Raw genomic sequence first — 23,029 nt, 5'->3', positions numbered from 1 at the left:
AAGCCTCTTTTACATTACATAAATGAAAACTTCTTGGATGATACAAATGATAAGACCTCCTTGGTTTATATAGGAGTAAGGGGTCACAATATAATCAGAGCTTACATAACAAGAATAATGTAAGGGAATAAGAATAAGAATAGTGGGATTCTATAGGGTACAACAATAAAAACATCGAGGATACATGGGCACAATAATAACAATAGGGGGCTACACTAACAATAACAATAAGGGGAATACACTAGTATTATAGGGACCTAACAAAAATTGAACATATGGTTGCAGAAATGCTATAGGTCGATATAATTCAACCTAGCCAAAGTTCTTTCTCTGCTCCATTAGTATTGTTGCATAATAAGGATAGATCATGGCTTATGCATTTGGATTATAGGGAGCTCCAAAACCTCACTATTAAAGTTAAATTTCCCAAATTTTGTGATTGATCAGTTGTTGGATGAATTCCATGGAGTAATTTACTTCACCAAGTTGAATCTTCATTTAGGATATCCTCAAAATAGAATAAAGACAAAAGAAATTATGAAAACAACATCCAGAACTCATGAAGGCCATTATGAATTTTTGGTCATGCATTTTAGCCTTACTAATGCACCTTCCACATTTCAAGGTTTGATAAATTCCATTTTCAAACACCTCCTTAGAAAATTTGGGTAGTATTTTTCATGATATACTTATCTACAATAAGTCTTGGAAACATCATGTTCAACATGTTGACATGGTGCTCAAACTATTGGAGGAGAAACAATTATATGCCAAAACCTTCAAATGTTTCTTTCGAGTATAGGAGGCTCAATGTTTGGGTCATATTGTATCTCATAATGGTGTTAAGGTAGACCCTACCAAAATTCAAACTGTTAAGGAATGGAAAATCACCACAACCCTAAAGCATCTTCAAGGATTTCTCGGGTTGATAAGGTATTATCACAAGTTTGTTAAAAATTATGAGAGAATAGCAATGTCTCTATCAACATTACTTAAGAAAGATGCATTTTCTTGGACTCCAGAAGCAACTAAGGCCTTTGAGCATCTTAAAGAGGAAATGTGTAAAGCACTAGTCTTAGTTACACCAGACTTGAAAAAAACCTTTATTGTAGAATGTGATGCATCAGGAAATGGAATTGGTGATATTTTAATACAAGGAAGACCCATTTCTTTTGAAAGTTGTCCAATCAAGGGAAATTATTTACATGGACCTATTTATTACAAGGAAATGATGGCAATACTACATGCACTAAAGAAATGAAGGCCTTACCTAATGGGAAGACATTTCAAGGTAAAAATATATCATGATAGTATTAAATACCTTTTGGAACAAATATTATCTTCAAAAGAGCAGCAAAAAGTGGTCACAAAGATGTTGGGTTATGACTTTGAAATCATGTACAAAAAAGGGAAGAAAAATATTGTTGCAGATACACTCTCAAGAAAGGATGAGGATGTGGAAGCATTGTTGTGTGTCATTTTTATTATCCAACTTGATTGGATAACTGAAGCATGGGATGAATGGAAGAATGACTAAGAGGAGTGGAAACTCATTCAAAATGTGCAGCAAGATACCAGTACATATGGTACAATTATCCGAAAAAATGATTCGTTATGGTACACAGATTGCTTATATCTATGTAAGAATTCCCAACTTAAACAAAAGATTCTTTTGGAATTACACACCTCCCCCTTAGGAGGACACTTAGGATTTTTAAAAACTTACCACAGGGTCAAGAAGGAATTTTGTGGGATGGCCCTAAATCTGATATTCAAAACTTTGTGGTAGAATGTTTGGATTGCCAAAAAAATTTGAGACAAATAAGACCTCAGGTTTGTTACAACCTTTATCCATTCCAAGTCAACATTAGGAGGAGGTCTCAATGGATTTTATCAAATGTTTACCCAAGTCTGAAGAAAAAAGTGTCATCATGGTGGTAGTTGATAGACTTACCAAGTATGCACACTCTTTTGCATTATCTCATCCTTTTAAAGACAATAAAGTTTATACTTCATTTATGAAAACAATTCAAAAGCTACATGGAAACCCAAATATTATTGTAACTGACAAAGATCCCATTTTGACTAGAAATTTTAGGATGAATTTATTTTCTTGTCTTTGTACTCAATTAGCTCATAGCTCATCTTATCATCCTCAATCTGGCGAGAAAATTGAGATAGTGAATAAATGTTTGGAAGGATACATTTGTTTCTTTGTATCTGATAAATAAAAATAATAGGTCAAGTGGTTACCTTTGGTTGAATGGTGGTATAATACTTCCTTCCATATTGCAGCAAAAATGACCCCATTTATCGCACTTTATGGATATCTTCCACCATCCATTACATCACCTTTAAGAAAAAACAGTGGAAGATCACATCAAGAATCAACAACAAGCTTTCAAAATCTTAAAGGATAACCTCATTCTAGCGCATAATCGAATGAAACAACAAAAAAATCAACATCACAATAAAATAAGTTTTGGTGCAGGCTACTGAGTATTTTTACGACTACATCCATATAAACAAATGCCCCTCAAGCAAGCTAAGAAGGATAATAAATTATCACCCAAGTATTATGGTCCTAACACGGTGTTGCAAAATATTGGTACTATGGCATACAAATTGGAGCTACTTGCATCTTCCTGAGTACATCTAGTTTTCCATGTTTCATGCTTAAAGAAGGTTCTCACTGACAATATTCCAATTCAAACAATATTGCTAGTACTTGACGAAGAAGGAAAAATCATATTGGAGCCTAAAGTAGTCATGAAAATAAGAACCAAACAACTATGGAATCGATCATTTTCATAGTATCTGATTAAGTGGAAGAACTTACTCGCTGAAGGTTCCACATGGGAGGACGAAAATTTTATACATAAGCAACAAGAACTACTCAAGCATTGAGGACAACACTTTTTTTGAGGGAGGGGGGCATGTTCAGTCCCTATAATACTAGTGTAGCCCTCTTATTATTATTTTTAATGTACCCCCCTTATCATTATTGTTGGTGAAGCCCCTTTATTGTTATTTTTGTGCCCCATAGAAGCCCATTATTGTTATTGTTGTGCCCTTACATTATTATTGTTATGTAGGTTGTCATTATATTATGACCCCTTAGACTCCTATATATACCAAGGAGATCTTGTCATTTGTATCATCCAAGAATTGTTCATTTATGTAATGTAGAGGCGGTTTCTCCCTCAAAGTGGATAATTTTGAAGTCATTGATCTATCTTTTCTTCTATTTTGTGATCTAGATTCATAACACTCTATCTAAGTTGTCTAGGGCTCCAGGGATTCTATCTCAACCCACAGCCTCCAGAGACCCACGCTGTTACAGAGCTCCAGAGAACTACCATCTCAACTCATAGCCTTTAAGGACCCACACCATTCTAGTGCTATAGAGATTCTAACCCAACCGACAACCATAGGGAACTTGAGAATCAATCATAAAATCCAATGGGTAACCCACTACACCACAACTATCTTGGAAATGAAAAGGCAAGATTGAAGCCACTATCAATCAAGCAAAGTCTCAATGCAAATGATAAGAAATAATCAAGGAACCACATGCATGTACCATGCATCCAAGAACCACCAAGGAAATAACACATGCAACATATTACCTACAAGGTATTCCCGTTGTAGTTGTTGATCCAAACTTCCCTTCCACTACCCACCAATTCCTTGCTTGTCCTTTGCTTGGTTTCAACCAGTCCAAGTGAATGCTAGAATACTCCAAGAATTCTCTAAGTGTGCAAGAGCGTATGAGATTGTAGTAGTGTGTAGGGGGAGAACCAAAATTGAACTGGCAAAAGCTATGAATTGTTTCTCTGATGCCTTTTAATGATTGAGGTCTCATTTTCTTTCACTTTCCTTCATTTTTCCTAAAAATTTCTTTGCATGCAAATTTGTGGCTCTTCATGTCCCTTTTCTCCTATTTTCATCATTTCTCATAATTAAATGCTAATTTTGCCTCTTTGCCTTTGCCAATTTTCATAGCCATCAACAAACCACAAGTGATGTCCACTCTAATGTTTTCCCACCATTTAGCTCGGAATATGTGTCCCATGACCTCGGTTTTATTTTATTTAAATAGAAAATCAATCAGGCGTTATCATATAATGGATATATGTTTTCTATTTTCGAATATGAGGGGGAATGTATTAACATTTTAATGTGGGAGATGTGAAACATAAATAAAATATTTCAGCGTGAACTATGTATATATTATATAAAACAAGTAATGCTTTTTTATATAGTTTGTTAAAGCATTTTATAGTATGTTGCTCAAAACTAACATAGATCCATCTTAGCTACAGATCTACTAAGATCCTAGAGGAATAAAATCCCTTCAAGTGCAAACCTTTCCTCAAGATCTACACTTAAAAGGAGGTTTGCATCTTGAGAGATTTTATCTCTCTCAACTTTTGTTAGATTTGGAGTTAAGATGTATCTACGCTTGTAAAAGAACAATAATCCCATCTATTGGTAAAAATATTTCACTTTCACAATTACTATGTGGTAAAAATATTGAGATGTCCAAGTTAAATGATATAATTTTATATCAACTTTAAATAGAGTTGAAGACCATAATAAAATATTCAAATGTATAAATTGAAAGTTCAAACTCAATACTTTCTAATAAGAGTAATAAGAAAAAGTTATGTAATTCATTTAGTTATTAATATAAAAGTAATATGTACCATTTAAAAAATATGAATAATTTTAAAAATCCAATATGATTTATAAATAAAATATTTCAATGCTCATATTAAGTAAAAAAATTTATTGTCAACTATGTATATTTTATATATGCTTAAACCAAAAATCTATGTAGGTATTATTAAAACAATTGAAAAAAAAGTAAATTGTATGGTTAATTTAAAATATTCAAAGTATTTTATGTTTGGGTTTTTTTTGGGTGTATATTTCTTAGTCACACTTTTCTAAAATCTAGGAAAAAAATTGTTCATAAGGTTCAACTGTGTAGTCTATACTAGGGGAATCTTCAAGGGGTTGAATTGATTTATGCATTCAAAATGCAATTTAAATAATATATATATATATATATATATATATATATATAGAGAGAGAGAGAGAGAGAGAGAGAGAGAGAGATCCAATTTCTTGAGTTGTAATTTTTTTTTTTAGGTTTTGCATTTTAAAAGAGGTCTACATCTCAAGGGATTTGATACATTGAGCTCTTATTAAATCTGTGGTTAAGATGGATCTTAATATTTCAAATCAAGTTATATTTTAATTAATTCTTACAATTTTTTAAAAATTCCAGCGATGTGATATGTATGATAAAATAAGTGTTTTGATACTTATCATAATACCTATTGATGTTAGTGAGAGATCTAGTTTATATGGCTGCACTAGTAAATATTTGTATTGATCTTTCTTTCTCAAGAGATTTGATTCATTCACAGATTATTAAATCTCACTAAATCTGTAGTTATATATGTGTGTGTATGTGTGTGTTTAAAAGGATCTGATGTTAGTGAGAGATCTAGTTTATATGGCTGCACTAGCAAATATTTGTATTGATTTTTTTTCTCAAGAAATTTGATTCACTAACAATTTATTAAATCTCACTAAATTTATAGTTATATGTGTGTGTTTTTAAAAGGATCAATTCTCTTGAGGTGTTGCACCTCAAGAAATTTGATTCACTAACCGTTTATTAAATCTCACTAAATCTATAGTTCAGATGAATTTTAATAATTTAAATAAAGTGATAATTTAATTAAATTTTAGGATTTTTTTATATCTTTGGTAATGTGTGAGGTATGAATTATGTAAAAATGTTTTTTTTGCTTATAGCCATTAATTTATATATCACACTAATAAATATTTGTATTGATCTTTCTGATTAAAATATTTTGTTGCACCACTAGGAATCGAAAAGCCGGTTCGAATCAAAGAACTTTTACAGGAAGTCATTGAGCTGCTAGAGTGGCAAAGCGACAAAAACGCGGTAGCAGTTATCTTGCATGGCATTGGTGGCATGGGAAAGACTACCCTTGCCGATGCTGTATTTTCACGGCTGTTTGAGAAAAAAACAGAAGAATGTAAATTTTGCTTTGTTAGGTTGTTTCAAGGTATAAAATCAACTCCAAATGTTATAGAGTTGCAAAAAAGTATCTTGAGAAAATTGAAGGGAGAAGAGCCAGAGGAGATCCGAAGTTATGAAGAAGGACAAAAACAAATTGCTCTCATGTTAGAGAAAGAGGAAGCTTTTATTTATATCGACAATGTCTTGCTTCCGGATAAGCGTGAACAAGGCCCAGATGCACTAACACAGCTTCTCCCTGAGAATATGGCAAATGCAAAAAAATTGAGGTTGCTCATAACTACACGTGATAAAGATGCAGCGAGCTGGATGACAATGAGCAAAGGGGTTGAAAAAAAAATCTACCAGATTCAAAGCCTGCCCAAAGCCGAGGCGGAGACGTTTTTAAAAAAGGAGCTGAATGGCAATGAAATTCAACTAAATGCTAGCCAAATTGACGGGATAGTCAAGATATGTGGAGGAGTCCCGGCTCTTTTGAAGGTGTTAGCAGGATTCATAAATGGCGGAGAAGGAAGCGCAGTGCAAAATTATGAAACATTGATGAGAGAGGCTAAAGAATGGAAAGGTGATATTGGGGTGAGTATAGAGCAATACGTCTTTGCTTACGACAAACTTGAAGATGAATTGAAAGATCCATTTCTGGATGTTTGTTCATTTTTTCGAGGCTGGGACTGGAAAGAACTTTCAGATATTGTGGGAGACACAAAACTGAAAAGGCTAGAACAGAGAGCGCTTGTGACCCTTGATGTGAAAAGCATGACTGCAAGGGTACCAGATGTCATTTTGCAAGTTGGTCTCCAGAGGACAGAAGGAAACAGATTCAGATTGACCACTGCAACTGAAATTGAAAAGTTCTTAGATGTTGAGGTACGCAATCTTTCAACTAAAATATTTATCATATACAGCTTTGTTTCAAAATGACCGACTCTAATATTTAATAAATATACAGGACCTTCAAAAGATCAAGGGCATATGGGCAAGTGACAACAAAGATCCACTGCGTATACCCGCGTCAAAGCTAGATTTGATGTCTGGATCTTTAAGAGTTCTTAAACTCGGACCCTTAACAGATGTGGAGGGAAAATGTGAAAAGAAATTTAAAGAGCTGGTTTTTTTCAGTGCCATAACTTCCCACCTTCCTTTTTATGTCTCAAAGCTAAAGGGGTTCGAGAAGCTTAGACATTTATGTTATAACCCGGCAGATTTACAGAATCTAAGTCAAGTAAGTTCACCTAAAATATCTGGTTGATCCCACTTATTTCTCTCCGTATTTTTCCTGGAATATCTAAAACACCTGTATCATGCGCACTTTTATTAGTTTTTATGGTTAGAACTTGGAGTGTGATTTTCGTATATCACTAATTAAGTGCATAATGTGCAGATGCCCTCCAATCTTAGACACGTCGATATCAAATTAAATTCCCCTGCCTTCCAGGTTTCTTCCAATTGTATTCAGCGACTCAGAAATTTGCGAGTATTACGACTGAGTAATGCACAGTTCAAAAGCTTACCTCAAGAGCTAGGAGATATGGGAAATGGTTTGGAGAAAGTATCAATTTCAGGTTGCCAATATCTAGAGGAATTATCAATTTCAAATTGCCAATATCTGGAGGAAGTATCAATTTCAAATTGCCAATATCTAGAGGAATTCTCAATTTCAAATTGCCAATATCTGGAGGAAGTATCAATTTCAACGGTTAAATCTTTGAGAGTGTTGACAATGGGTCGCTGTTCTGGTTTGACGCAGCTGGCCAAAGGTTTGGGATCATTGACTTCTCTGCAAGAACTCGATTTGTACGGCTGTCAAAGTCTAGAAGCGCTTCCTAGCGAGCTTGAAAATCTTACATCATTGCAAAAACTCGATTTGTCCAGGTGTATAAGTCTTAAAGCGCTTCCTAGAAGTCTTGGAAATCTCACATCATTGCAAGAACTCAGATTGCGCGGCTGCAACAGTCTACAAGATCTTCCTAACAATCTTGAGGGACTTTCATTGTTGAGATTACTGGACTTATCATGGTGTACAAACATTGAAAATCTCCCTTTGGATTTCCAATGCCTCACCTCATTGGAAATTCTAGATGTAAGAAATTGCCATAAGTTGGAAGGGAAACGGATACATAGCATGCTAGAGATGGGAAAGCTACAAATTTTGAGCATCGCAGGAAGCAAGTTGTTGGAGGAAAGATGGGAGAAAATTCAAGCACAACAATGCAATCAATCATGGTCGTGTGCTGTGTATACAGAGCAGGTGATTATAGATCCACATTTTCAAACATGTTTTCTGTTCCCACATTATAATTAACTCTTTTAAAGTTTAGATCCTAAAACATATCACAGGGGAAAAAATTTCAAAGCATACATTATTTTTCCTTTCCACTCACTTTAGCTCTCTCTTCAGGGTTTATCAAATGAGGAGAATCTTTTAAAGCAGTTACAATTAAAATTCGACAGGATGCTCACTAATGGAGAAAGAGAGCCACTGAATATATCTGGTCTTCCTCTGCACACGCTGCTGCTTGTTATGTTTGATGGCCGACAGGAATTCCGTCCTCGTTCTTTTCCTTTGCCTTTACTTGAGGAGAGTGTAGATGATATTCAAACACATTTCGAAATGGTTTATTTTGGCAACCATTGGGATCAGTTGCCTAAGAAAGTGGCGGATAGAATAGTGGGGCATGCTCCGGCTAACAGGGACGCTAAAGCATTGTTTCAAAAACTGCTCTCATTAGTTTTTCCTTTCGAGACGGACTTTGATGGGCGCGTTAACGGCAGTTTCCAAATGACCGCTGAGATTGTGAGTGGCAAAAAAGGTAAAAAATACCTTTCTAGTTGGAAATTTTCCGGAAAGGATGGCGTGGAGGACTTTGTGGTGACGAAGTGCGGAAGATACGTTAAACTGAAGCAACTGGCAGAAAGACCTGGAGGGAGTCCTATAACTTTGTTAACAGAGCTCTTCCCATGGGGAGAAGAGGAAATTTCTCTTTCCTTTCTTCAGAACAAGGATGGTGAATCCACGAAGGTATTAAAGTTCTATATTTTGTGGATAACTCTTTCTTCAAATATTTTACAATAAAATTTTCAAATTGCCTTTATTGAGTATTGATTATTTTGTTTGTGTTTATATGAAAATTGTAGGTCGGAGTCGACGAATTGAAAGGGAAAACGATTTTGTTAGATATCAGGCCTGCCAACATCTGTTATGCTATTCCTCTTCAGGCTTTAGTGGAGATGTATGTTATGGAGAAAGAGAAATTTGGTTTTGAAATTATAACAGTTCCAATAATGCAGCACGATTCAAAATTGGATGTATCTGTGAAGTTTTCAAGTGAGGTTCCATGGTTGGTCCTCGAAAATCCGTGGCAGCTGACAAATGCAACCAAGTATTTTCTCGTTGAAGGGTGTCCACGATGGCTTGAAGGATGGGACAGATGGTACCCGAATACAATGAGGATAATAGAAAGCGACGGGACAATCGCACCGTATAGGAATCCTGGTGTACTGCGTATGGTGAACACATGGGGGGCAGCAGCTTATCCTTTTACGGCGGAAAAAGAGGCGGAATTAATACAAAAAGAAGAGACACAAATGAAGGCTATGTCTCATGCAATGTTTCTTTTCCAGCATTTGGAACGTGTGGCAGAGCAGGTCAGTAACTACCTGTTATTTGTTTGCTTTTTGTATATTTTGAAAAGGAAAAAGAAAACGATTTTCATTTCTAATTGTTTTTTCTCCTCTCCTTGTCGTTGATGATGAAAAGTTGAGGGAGGCAACGGGTCAGCAAAAAATGATATGCTTATGCTGCTGTCACGAAAAGGAGTTTACAAATTCCATGAAGGATGTGTTGACAGAATTGAGTGATATCATTTACATTATTTATATTCCAGAATTTCAGGGAGCAGAAGGAGTAAGAAAATCCGGGTATTTCACTCTTAAAATCGGTGAATCGTTTCCTTTAGCACCTTCCAAAATGTCATCAGAAGAGATGGGAGGAATCTTTTCGTTAAGTTTATCTGAGTATGAAGCTATGAGATTTTGGGCGCGTATTCGCTCTTTGAAAGAGGGAATTAAAGCCAAAGATCCAATTCAGTTACTGGAAATGCTGAGGATTCCTGTTGATAGTCTTTATAATCCTTCTTCATGGATGTTTATAATGGATGAAGATGGAAATTTGATAACAACAAAGGGGAAAGAAATTGTAAAATTGTTATCTGAAAAATATTCAGATGACAGAGTAAAAGAATTGATGCAACAATTGCTCAAAGGTGCTCCAACAGGTTGGAAGAAGACGCTGCTTGAATTAGAAGAAATGCTATGGCCAAGATATGAGCGTTATGCTGACTCTGACTATGATGACGATGATGATGACTAAGACCTAAGTTTTATTTCCTTACTATATCTTCTTCTTTTCTAATTTTGAGGTTACATCATTTATGTATTGAAAATATTATATAAATGAATTGAATGTGTTTTTCCTTATAAAAATAGTTTGTAAATATGTTTACTTTGGAATAGGATTTTATTTTAATTTAACTATCAATAATTAATAGGTGGATGGTAGGGATTTAATCTATATGGAATATTTATAGTTGTCACTAATAAAGACTTGAAATTTATCTCAAAGTTAGTTATGTCATTTTTTATTTCCAATTTAATTAAAAAATATTATAAAATTAAAGTGAAATAAAATATAAATAAGATATTTTGATTGTGAAATGAGTTATGGTTGTTTGGGCATGTGGCATTGATAAACTATGGTACTCAAAGTTAGTTATGTCATTTTTTATTTCCAATTTAATTAAAAAATATTATAAAATTAAAGTGAAATAAAATATAAATAAGATATTTTGATTGTGAAATGAGTTATGGTTGTTTGGGCATGTGGCATTGATAAACTATGGTATTGTAGCAAAAATTATTTACAAATTAAGAACCTCCATAAAAAAAATAAGGGTGAATCTCCAAGGTTAAGAATCTTGTTACACGTTTTTTTAAATGTATATATGTTTAACTCATATTCATTCTTTTTATAACTAGTATTTGCACATGTTGCAAAGGAAACACCCTAAGACAATGGCATAAGAAACAATAGCATAGAAGAAAGAAGTCAAAATTTTATGGAATTTTGTTTCTTTACTGGTGTTTCCTTTTTATCATATGTTATGTTTGGAGATTCCAACCAGGAAGGTAATGCACAACACTTCGCTCTAAAGGATTTATGAAAATGCTCTTCATTAACATTCTGGAACCGTTATAAGTAAATGATTTAAATCAAACATTTCATAACAAAGTAATCTCATATCACCTTAATTCACAATGCAATGGATAATAGATTTTGTTCATTAGAAATTGGCCTAATTTTATGAGGAAAGCTTAATAGAAAGACTTTAGTAGTAAGGGGAACATTAATAAACTGCCTCATCATTTGTTATATGATGTTGTTAATTTAGTTACTTGTTGTTTCTTATCCTTATTTCACTTGTGTAAAATGTCCAAAATATAGAAGAATGGTATTATTTCGTCTCTTTGGACCATTGTATTTTATCTAACTCAATCACTTCCATAGCCTCAACTAGGTTCGTCATTCTCTTTCCATAGTGACTCAATGTCTTCAAATGCATTTCATAAATTTGGTTTAATAAATGTTGGATATTTCACTTTGTAGAAATGAGTGTACATTGGTTGGAATAAATTGTATTTCTCTTACCATGTGATGATGTCATCTAAATCTTGAATCTTTCTCGCCACTTATGAAATTCCCCATTCTAATTGTTATTTGACCATGATGATATTGGCATCATAATCCTTGACATGTCGAGAAGTCTTTGAGGTGAAAAGCTTGGATGTGAGATAGGCAAGGAAGTAGAAACAACTATATGCACATCAATGTCAACATTATAGAAAAGCTAATGACATATTCAAGCACAAATCCTTGGTCCAACCACATATAAATTTAGTGCATACATTCATTTATACTAATGCCATAAAATTTCTTGAACTTGAAAAAAATGATTGTGCAACACTTGCTTAACATGGACAAGAATGTGGAGATGATATAAAAGAAAATATTGTACTCTAAAGGGTTCTTCAATTCATTGTTCGATAAGGAAAAGAGGTCACATGCCTCCCGTCCACATTCACATGATAACCTTCCAAACCTGCACTTAATGTAAGAACAAATAATTTTCCCTCCACAAATGGATATGGCCAATCAATTGATGACGACTTCTTTGCACGCCCCATCAAACGATTCAGCCACCATGTAGCCTTTTCTTCTTTCCTATCATCATTATCAGTAAGCCACTTTTCACATTTGGGAAGTCTGTCAACTGCCAAAAGAACTATGTAGAATGCACTAGCTTCTGTGTATGCAAATATTATGCATAATATTCATATACTTGAGTACTCAAACAATTGATGCATGGGGTTCACAAAGTTAAAAAAATGTTTAAAGATACAAAAATCAGGGGCGGGAAAGTAGTGGAGAACCCTCTTTGGAAACCAGTCGGAGTTTCTCCATAGGTTCGAAGAAAAGAGAGAGCCTGAGTTGCAGGTAAACCTCCTTATTCCCTTTTTCTGATCCATCTTAACAATTGCATCAATGGCGGCCTCTAGGGTTTCAGAAAAATTATCGTGAACATAGTCCACCAAACTCGCTTTAAAGGCCATGGGATCAAAGTACTTGCATCCACCCATCACAATTTTTGTCAAGTAACAAGAATCAACCTTTCTCTTGATGATGGACATGTCGTCGGGAGGAATGATGAAACCCAGGTCTACCTCGCTCATATAGAGAAACCCTCTGTCCTTCTCATGAATCTGTAGTCATGGGCTAACACGAAAATGAATCCCCCTGCAGAAGCATGCCCGTACACGACGAAAATTGACGGTAACTTCAATTCCATGAGGTCTGTGACGAGCTACATGAATTTGAGGTCGAGGACCTCAAATCGATCCTCTCTGTTGCAAGATTTCGGTGTTGTGTGATTCAAATGTGTCGCTTATCATTTTCTCCAACCGAGGAAGCTCGTTATAACTGTTTCAATCATTTTTTCCAATCTAATGGCGAAGGACTCTTTGATCATCTAACATAATATCCTACGCTATAGATGAGTACACCGTGACAGCTAGGGGAGTTTTTTCCATAGGGAAATGAATTACGACATAATTATAGTGATAGATATGTTTATTTTAGAACATGTTTCTTGAATTTTAGTTGAATTATGAATAATTATTAGGTAGATAGTAGTGATTTAACCTACATGGAATATAGATATTTTCGCTATTAATTAGAATAAAAGGTTGAGTTTTTATCTTAAAGGTATTTATGCCTTTTTTCTTTTCAATTTAAATAAAATATTGGCAATGATGCAATATGAGATAAGTGTCTTTATACCTACTATGAATTGATGTCTATCCATATTTAACATGTATTTAAATTATATGAGTATATTAGTTATAGTTACATTCAACACGCGAAAGGAAGTATTCTTATTATAATTTATATTTAACAAATAATTTTATATAGAAAATATTGAACGAGATGTACCATAAAATAAGTGTTTTAATACCTACCATGTATATCTATATGCAATTACCATATATATAATCTAATTTATATAGCTATACTAATTATAATTACGTTAAACCATTGAAGAAAAATATTATTATAAATAAGTTGAAAAAAACATTAAAACTGTGTAGTTGGTTCCTATCAAGATACAAATACATTCAACCAGTGAAAAAGGATTTTTTTATTAATATAACCACGTTGAACAAATTATTTATATTGAAAATAGTCATGCCTTGCGGTTATCCCTTCTTTCATTGAACAAAATTCCACATCAAATGTTTCAATTAATAAACTTCATATGTTGAAATCTATTTATATGAATAATTTAATTTAACTGATATTTAATATTTAATATTTATAAATCTGCAATTTAAAATAAATATGGAATTGATCATCTTTTTAATTGATATGAAAATTATATATTTAAATATGTTTTTAATTAATATGAACAAAATTCCACATTAAATGTTTCAATTAATACACTTCATAGGTTGAAATTTATTTATATGAATAAATTAATACACTTCATATGTTAAAATCTATTTATATGAATAATTTAATTTAATCCTAATCATATACTATTTTTTAATTATAATCCTATCATATTTTATAGTATTCTCAATCCTATAAATATTTAATTATGCTATACATATGTTATACATTTATTAATAATTAATACATATGTACATATAAGTGTGTGGGCTTGTTACCTCGTTTTTTAAAATCGTTGTGTATATTGCAATCTAAAATTTCAATTAAATATTGCCCATGTGTGGTCACAACATTTTCTAGGCTACGTGGATATTGCAATCTAGAATTTCTATTAAATATTCTGTTTGTGTATGATTTTCAAAATTCAATACTTCACTCCCGATCAGGATGAGAGAGGGTGTCAGAGGCGACAGGCTTCGAGGTGACATGGTTAGTACCAAGATGATAATTACCATCGTGCCCCACATGCTCAAGGCAGGGGGTGCGGTGTCTTTAGCCATGAATGCATGGTTAGTGGGCTAGCAAGGTGGCACATGGAGGAATAAGGCAGGGTGGCCGAGATGGGAATGGCATTCGACGTGCCGGGTAGGAGAAATTTGTAGTGGAGAAAGAAGGCAGCTTAGAGCGGAAGAGAGGCAGAGGCACCTTATCTGTGGGTTATCAACGACTCTTTGGTATATAGTTCGGTCTCATTCCTGTATCATTTCTATGCTCTGGTTGGATTCCTACAACAATTACATGCGCTGGTGGGGGTTTCGCTGGGGGAAAGGGAGAGGCAAGAGGTCATCCCAATGGGGCTTAGCACTATCAGGGAGAAAAAAGGGGAGGAAAGGGAGGGCCATGGCCCGAAATTACGTTTTGTTTATATTTCTTTTAAGCCAGAGTCTCGGCAATGGCATGGATAATGTTGGATCGAGCAGAGATACAGGCCCCTACCTAGTTGCTCAGACCAGGGGTATAGGGATAATGGGCATGTCATGTCTCGGGGGTTGAGTGGTGCTGGAAGAGGTAGGAAGAGTCACGGGCAGGGGGTCGGGACATTAGCTATGCCAGTAATTCGTTGAGAAAACCTTGGCATTTGCATATGCATGGTAGCAAGGGCACAACTAGGGACCCTAGGCGGTATAAGGGATAGAGGGGAAAGTATAACCTTGGCAAAAAACTACTAGCTGAGGGAGTTGCATGCGGGTATGATAACAATCACAGAGCTGGGCTCCAGACGGGCTTGAAGTCTTGGCTCCAACTGCAGTGGAATGACAAGCAGTTGCACCATGGCAAGGGGAAGTGTTATAGACATTTTTGTGCCTTACAACATTGAGCATGAAATGTACATAATCTAAGGGATCCAAAGTCCCTAAACATGTTGTTCCTACCCCTAGAGGAACAAGGCTAACAAACCACAGCGATTCACAGAAGTTCTCCACCAGAAACTGCTCAAAAACAAGTCAATTCAGGATCAATTCAGTGGCTCCACTAGCTGTTGTTATAGCTCCAAATCTCACTCTTATGGTTTGTGATGCTGCACTCATGGCCTAGGGCAACCCCTCCTTCCAGACCTGGTCCAAAAATTTAAAAAACAGTGTTTTATTCCCTGTACGCGACATTGCCCTGAGTTAAACGCGTGTATACGCGGGTCTGTGTATACCCAACCCGCGTGTATGTATTAAAACACTTAATATATATATATATATATATATATATATATATATATATATATATATATATATATATATATATATATATATATATATATATATATATATATATATAATTCCTTATTTTCGGGCGGAGATCACGGGTTTTACCTGCTGATCACCTGTTAGTGCCCGTGGCCCAACTGTTCCCAACCAACTCCTAACTAAAAAACTACTTTGGAGATGGTATAAAAAGACATCAAAGGGAAGGCCTAAGGGAGAGAGAAAATAGAGCAAGATTATTATGCTGAGATTTTTCCCCTTAGCCCAGGTCTGAAGTCCTTGGTGCTTTCTGCACTTCCCCCATTTTACATAGGAAACCCTTGTTTCCATGTGTATTGGTGATTATTCATCCTTTATGTCATCATTGAGTAAGACTTGGAAGGAGCTCTTGTTGGAGGCTTGAGGCTAGAACGAATCCGGGAGGAAGCTTTGCTTGGAGCCTGCTGAAGGTGTTTCAGGTGATATCTTTCTGTTATATGTACTTTATTTGCCTTTATATAAAAGAAACACGTCTTGGTTCCCAAAACAATATTTCTTTATGCTTATGAGATTCTTGTCTTGAATTCTTATGTAAGTAGTTACTTAAAGATTTTCATAACTAACTTTATAGCATGAAGATGGTTTATATATAAGTATTGGTCCATGTACTGTTGTGTTCTTTGATTTGTTTGTTTTACAGGTGAAAGGAAGAAGAAGGGAACTCCAAGAAGGGTTTGGACCCTAAAGGCATTCTCGAACGTAGGAACTTAGGTACGTACCCTTAACATTAGAATTTGCTTAAAGTAAAGATAATGGTTGTGTGTGTGTTTCTTTGAATAAGCAATTTTCAGTCTGGTAGAGTCTTAACCCAAAGGACCCTAGGGGTACTTTCCCTTCAACCAGAATTGGCGACTCCGCTGGGGACAACACTCTTGTTGTTCCTAGTTTGGGTAGTCTTCAAGCCAATCAAGGCTCAGCCCCTCTGTTTGTTGGCTCTGACTGTCTGATCTGTTCTTGAACTCTAAGCTTTTCCAGTTTTTTCAGTCTGTGTTTTTTATTTTTCTTGAAAGTCTTCATATACGCTGTTTTGCTGGATTACAGAAGCGTATATACGCAAGTTGTACTAAGTGAACCCGCGTATACGCAGGTTTCCTCAGTTACAGTCGCGTGTACACGCACTCTGCACATCACTGCAGGCGCGTATACTATATAATTTTCAAGATTTATAAATATTCTTTTTGCTGAATGTTTGTCTGGTGGTTTGGGTCAGTTTCAAGCAGTCATTTTCCAGTAACAGTCCTCTGTTTAACAGGGGGCATCTTGTTCTGAACTCTCTCTAGTTATAAGGAGTATTAGTCTTGTTTTCGTTGATCGCAAGCGTCATTGATTTTTGACACACAAGATTTCTGGTTAAGAATCTTGACTGCTCTGTTTTGGCAGAGTAGGAAGATTGGATTTCAAGCTTTGTGTTCATTTTTGTTTGAATGACCTTTTTGTTTGCTTAACGAAACCATTTTTGTGACCATTTGCTCCTTCGTTTCGGGAAAGTTGTTTGTAACCATTTTATTGAAACTTGTCTTTTGATCTTTTGGACTTTCATTGCTACTTTTTGATTGTCAAAAGCGATTTCAAATGCATTTATTTTTGTTGAGTTTTCATCATTTGAAAGGTTTCAATTCACAAAAGTGTTTGGTTGCCTATTTGTCAATCATTGGTGTCAGTATTTTTGAGAGCTTTCCTTTGAAAAAGACTTTTTGGTTTGATTGAAAGAAAATCTTTTGAAAGTTTTGAGTTTCGCTTTCTTAAACTTGCTTTTCATTTGATTTCCTTTTTTGCGAAGTGAAAGTGCTTTGTTTTTATCTTAGAACTTGTTTTTATTGTTTGGACGAAATGATTGGTAACACATCATCTTCTATCTAAGCATTTTAGTGGCAAGACAAAATTTGGTAAAGCAGCAACTTTCCTTCTTTGTTTTTAGAGTAGCCTTTAAATCTTGCATCCACATATAGTTCTTGCATTAGGATCGATTTGCATCTCTTTTTAGGCATATATAGTTTTGTTAGTTTTTGTGAGTGTGGAGTCTGAAAAGAAAAGTAAGATTTGTTTATATTAGAAGTACCTTCTGAACCTCATAGAAATTGCTCTTCATCGAAAACAAAAAGTGCATGTGCATGTAGCTAAGTTTTATTAATTTCTTTTGCGTCTGTAAAAACACCACAAGTTTCATCTCCATTACCTTGTGACTTAAAGAACAGCCTAATAAAATCAAGCGCTAAATTAAAATCCACTAGAACTTTTTGTTTTAGTCAATTACACCAACAAGTTTAGGATTTTAGGGCCTTGGATTAGGCGAGTGGAGAGTTAACTCTCCAAGGCCACATAAAACGTCAAACATAAGAGTCTGATTAACGAGAGTAAATCCAATAGCGTTAGGAAGACCAGGAAAGCTCCGGATCTGGGAGTTAAGCACGAGGGTCTATGAAGACAGGGAAGAGAGATACCCCCTCTCCTACTTGTCCGAACTTACCTCACGACTGTTCTGCCTGGCTTCTGCGACGAGTTGGTACCCATAGTTGCCTCTCCTAGGGATCTACACAGGTGGTTGCGGAGGGGAATCCCGTGGCACCTGAGGTCGACGTTGTATCACTCTTAACAGTACTACTGGAGGGCACCCTTGCGAAGCTTGGGGGCTTGCACCGGCGCAGGCTGTTGTTAGGAGGTCAGCGTAACTTCCTCTGATACCTTCGCTGATAGGACTGGGCCCTCATCATCCCAGACTATCTTCGGAAGGCCCTTTGATTCACTTTCTTGTATTTTGGTGTCCAGTCCTAATCACCCGGAGCGGAAATACTTGGAAGTTGTTTGACTGGCTGTATCTTTAGGGACTTTATAATGTGTGCTTTGTGCTCCTAGTTGGCCTAGCTTTTAATTTTTTGAGTCTTTAGTTAGATCATAACAAAAAATTCAAAGTGGTTGACCGATCTCCAAGATGGTCTCGAAGACTTCGTGGTCTCTCGCCACCAAGTTTAGAGCCTTCTCCTAGAAGGCGCAGAGGCAATACTACCGGTGGGGCTCGTCCCACGCCGGTTGACGCATCGGGGATTGATCCTCCTTTCGGGGACATTAGCGGCCAAGCAAGGCCTGGCATTTCAGAGCAAGAGAGGGACACTCCAGTCCTTTCTCGAGTTCGCTTTCAAGCGGAGGATAACGTAGAGGTAGAAGAACTTTCAGAGTCATTAGTGGCTCCAAATTCTCCACTACCATCCAGTCATCCAAACGTATTGCAATACATTGGGACTCCGTCACATAGACCATCAAGTCCAGGTTACGCTGCGCGCTTACCATTCATGACCACTACTGGAAGCATGGCTTCTACGAGTGCTACGATTATGCAAACCCCTACATCGGTGCAAGGGGGAGGAACCATTTCCATCCCCTCCGCTTCCTTGTTCGGATCTTTTGCTAGCACATCATTAGTGGGATCTACCTCCATTCCGTCCACAAGTGGAAATTCCCAAACCAATGCTTTTGGTACTGGACTCTTCCCTTTTGGCACCCAATCACAGGGTATTCCTTCGGTTCTGTTTAGTGCCGCTACGTCCATGATGGGCAGATTGGCTTCATTCCAAGGTTTTCCTTTCGGAAGTGGTCATATACCACATTCCAACCCAATGGTAGGATCCATGCCTTTTAATTCAATAGGACAAAGCAACAATCCTTTCCAAGGTTGGAATAACCCTGGGGTTAGTAGCGCAGGAGCTGGGAATTCGTTTAGCAGCCAACAAGGGAATAGGCCGTACTCCATGGTTAGCATGTTTCAAAGTATTCCTCCCCTTGCTTCGGCTTGGAATCCATATCAGGGGTTATCAACTCCTTATAATTCTTTAGGAGGAAAATTTGCAGGTTATGGAGGTTATACGGCAGGAGTTGGTCAAACTCCGAATTTTGCTGGACCACAAGGCTTGCCTTTTGGTTTAGCTGGTTCTACTGGTCACTTCGGGCAGCCTGGTGCCTCCCAAATTCCAAGACAATCTTTTCAGAGCTCAGGGAGTTCTGCCCAGTCTGGGTGGAATCCCCTAGGCCCTCCTAGGCTTCCATTTCTGGCAACGTTAAACTTGCCAGATCTCACAAAGTTAACAAACGACCCAATCAGGTATAATCCGGCCTGGCCTCCGGTCCCAACCAAACTCCCTTCGGACATTCCAAAATTCGAAGGGAAGAGTGGTGAAGATCCAGGCAATCATGTAACCACATTCCATTTGTGGTGCTCATCCAACTCCCTCATCGAGGATTCGATTAGGTTGAGACTCTTTCAGCGCACCTTGACTGGTAATGCGACTAAATGGTACATAGAGTTGCCAGGGGGCAGCTTTACATCGTTCGCTGACTTAGCCAATATCTTCTTAAATCACTTCCAGTTGCCTGTCCGCTACGATGCCGGAACTGAACTTCTGGCCACCTTTCGTCAGGATAAGGCAACCCATATTTCTGATCACATTCAGGAATGGAGACGGAGAAAGAGGCTCATTAAAGCCGAAATCCCTCCGGAATACCGTCTAGAGTGGTTTTTGAAGTCTTTGCAACCCGAGATCTCCAAGGATGTCTCCATGTCTGGGGTCTATTCTGAGGAGCAAGCCATTTTTAGGGCCCAGCAGTTAGAACTGATTTACTCTCAGTCTGGGATCCTCCAAAAGTACTTGCCAGATGCTCCTGGATCTAAGGTTGATTTAGCTAAGCCGAAGCCAGGTCCGCATGTGGACGGTATCATTGGGTCTGTAGACACATCTACAGTGAACTTGTTGAATCAATTGCAACAGTTGTCTTTGCAAACTGCTTCTAACAACCAAGTCACATTGTCTAATCCTCCCGCTTCCCAAACTTCTTCAATTAACGCCGTCCAATCCGATAACCCCAAAGGGAATCAAAATTCCAATGGGAAAAAGAAAGGACGTGGTAAGAAGAAGAACTCAGATGGGAAGCCAGATGCAAACAAATCTGGCAACAACGCTGGTGGTGGTAAAGGTGAGTCGAGAAAGAAAGTTAAGTTTCCTTGCAAGTTATGTAGTGGGGACCATCTAACTCATCTCTGCCCTAGAATTGAAGACGCTCAGCGCTTGTTAGGACAGCAAGGAACTTCTAGTTCGCAAGCTGTGTTAACTAACCCGTTTCCCCAAGGGCAGCAACTTCTTGCTGGCGCGAATTCGAATCCTGGGACCTCCTCAGGGGGCAACCAGGAAGGGGAAAAAGCATCAAATGTTTTTATGATGGGTTCAAATGTCCATGTGACTACTCGGTCACGTGATTACGGTGAAGCCGAAACATCCAAGGATAAAACTGTTCCCGGAGGTAATGACCTTCATATCGAGCGACCCCCTGTTGAGACTATACCTCGGATACCGAAAGGTTCCGCCAAATGCGTGACGATTAACCCTAATGCTAGGGCCGCTCAGAATTACTCCATTGTGGAGGATCTGGCTCAAAGCCCATGTGCTATGTCCGCTTTAGAGGTTCTCCAGTCGTGTCTGTCTCAGAGAAGTGCTTTACTCTCCGCAATTGGAGCAGTCAATCCAACGAACTCTTTAGTGCTCTCTTTTGACATGTCAAATGTCAAAAAGAGAATCCCTCATCATATGGCTTTTCAGATAAAGTCTACATACCGGAAAATCAATATTTTTCGCACCGTTATAGATGAAGGAGCTTCCACATGTGTCATGTAGATGTCATGCTGGAAGGCTATTGGTTCACCTTCGGCTGTTCCTTCACCAACCGTCTTAACTGCATTTGATGGCCATTCTCACAAGCCGCATGGGATTATCCCGGCCTTTCCTATATGTGTTGGAGGGTAGGTCGTTAATATGTAAGTTGAAGTCGTAGATGCTAACCTAGACTATAATCTCCTATTAGGAAGGAACTGGGTATACGAAATGGAAGCCGTTGTGTCGACTCTATTTCGTGTCATTTGCTTTCCTCATGAGGGGAAAATCGTTAAGGTTGATCAATTGGACTATTCTCCAATCGATCCTCAAGCAAGCTCCGACTCTACTATTCCCTTGGTGGATAACCCTCGCCCGCCGACTGAGAATTTAGGAGTAGGGATGTATTCCTCATTGATGGGTACGTTTGATCTTCCCTCTCCTTTTGCAAGAATCAATGCTATTTCATCATCCAAGGAGTCTCCTCGAGAAGAGTTCTTCCGAACTCATTATTTTTCCGACCCTTGGACCTTGCCTTCACCTACGACCACATTAGTTGAAGGACAAGTCAATGGAATGGCATTTCCTATATCTGCAGCTGAGCTTAGATATCAGTCTATCGTAGACTCTACAGATAACCATTCCACTCCTTTCTCTGAAGAAGAGTTGGATGGTCATGTGGCCCCAGCTTGGAGCTTAGATTCTACCTCTACCTTGGATTGCTTGGATTCAATTTTACCTTCTGAAGAAGCAATCCTTGAAGCAATGATGGGCATAGATCAACCTTGGGAAGACTTACATCATCGTTCGTACTTTCTTCCTCCTTTGCAGGAAGTGGAATCTAGGTTTTCCGAGCTCTGTACTAGTGATGTTGATATGGTATCGAACCCTTTGGCTCCAGCACACATTCGCGTCGAAGGTAATATGTCGGTAATTTAAAAAACGATACCTATCAACATCTCTAGGGACCCTAACATCATAAAGAATATCTTCATCGGAATTGAGTGTTCCCCTGAAGAAATTCAAATTTACACCGAGTTATTCAAGGAATATCGTGATGTGTTTGCTTGGTCTTATGAGGAAATGCCCAGCATTGATCCTTCTATAGTCCAACATGAGATCAAGACGTACGAAAACGCAAAACCGATTCGTCAAAGACTTCGGCCGGTTAACCCTAGGAAAGCAGCGGCTATCAAAGCTGAGGTTGAGAAGCTGCTAAGGGCGGGTTTTATATACCCTGTTCCTCTTACGGATTGGGTTTCTAACCCAGTCCTTGTGGACAAAAAGCAAGGAACAATCCGAGTATGCATCGATTTTAGGGATCTAAACAAGGCTTGTCCGAAAGACAATTACCCCACGCCATTCATTGATCAGATTATCGACGAGTGTGTGGGTAATGAAATTTTTTCCTTCATGGATGGTTTTTCGGGTTATAATCAAATCTCTATCTGTCCTGAAGACCAACATAAGATAGCCTTCATATGTCCCTGGGGTACCTTTGCATATCGAAAGATGC

The 23,029-nt window shown here is 37.3% G+C and overlaps 1 protein-coding gene and 1 pseudogene across 1 annotated transcript; one reads left to right on the top strand and one right to left on the bottom strand.

Moving 5' to 3' along the window:
* The first annotated feature begins 5,930 nt into the window (after nt 1-5,930).
* LOC149210473 (uncharacterized) lies at nt 5,931-10,480 on the top strand. Its single transcript, XM_089396727.1, has 6 exons — nt 5,931-6,949; nt 7,032-7,304; nt 7,464-8,330; nt 8,481-9,101; nt 9,218-9,727; nt 9,840-10,480. The coding sequence occupies exons 1-6, from the start codon at nt 6,017-6,019 to the stop codon at nt 10,449-10,451; spliced, it is 3,816 nt and encodes a 1,271-aa protein (XP_089252853.1). The 5' UTR covers nt 5,931-6,016; the 3' UTR covers nt 10,452-10,480.
* A 2,062-nt stretch (nt 10,481-12,542) lies between these two features.
* Nucleotides 12,543-23,029, bottom strand: part of LOC149210472 (uncharacterized) — a 73,643-nt pseudogene continuing 63,156 nt past the window's right edge.

The sequence above is a fragment of the Pinus tabuliformis genome, chromosome 1_2 (genome assembly GCF_031772625.1).
Source record: "Pinus tabuliformis cultivar Carrire ecotype Pingquan chromosome 1_2, CPIR1, whole genome shotgun sequence".
Classification (NCBI taxonomy): Eukaryota; Viridiplantae; Streptophyta; class Pinopsida; order Pinales; family Pinaceae; genus Pinus; species Pinus tabuliformis.
This window is presented reverse-complemented; position numbering and strand designations above follow the sequence as displayed.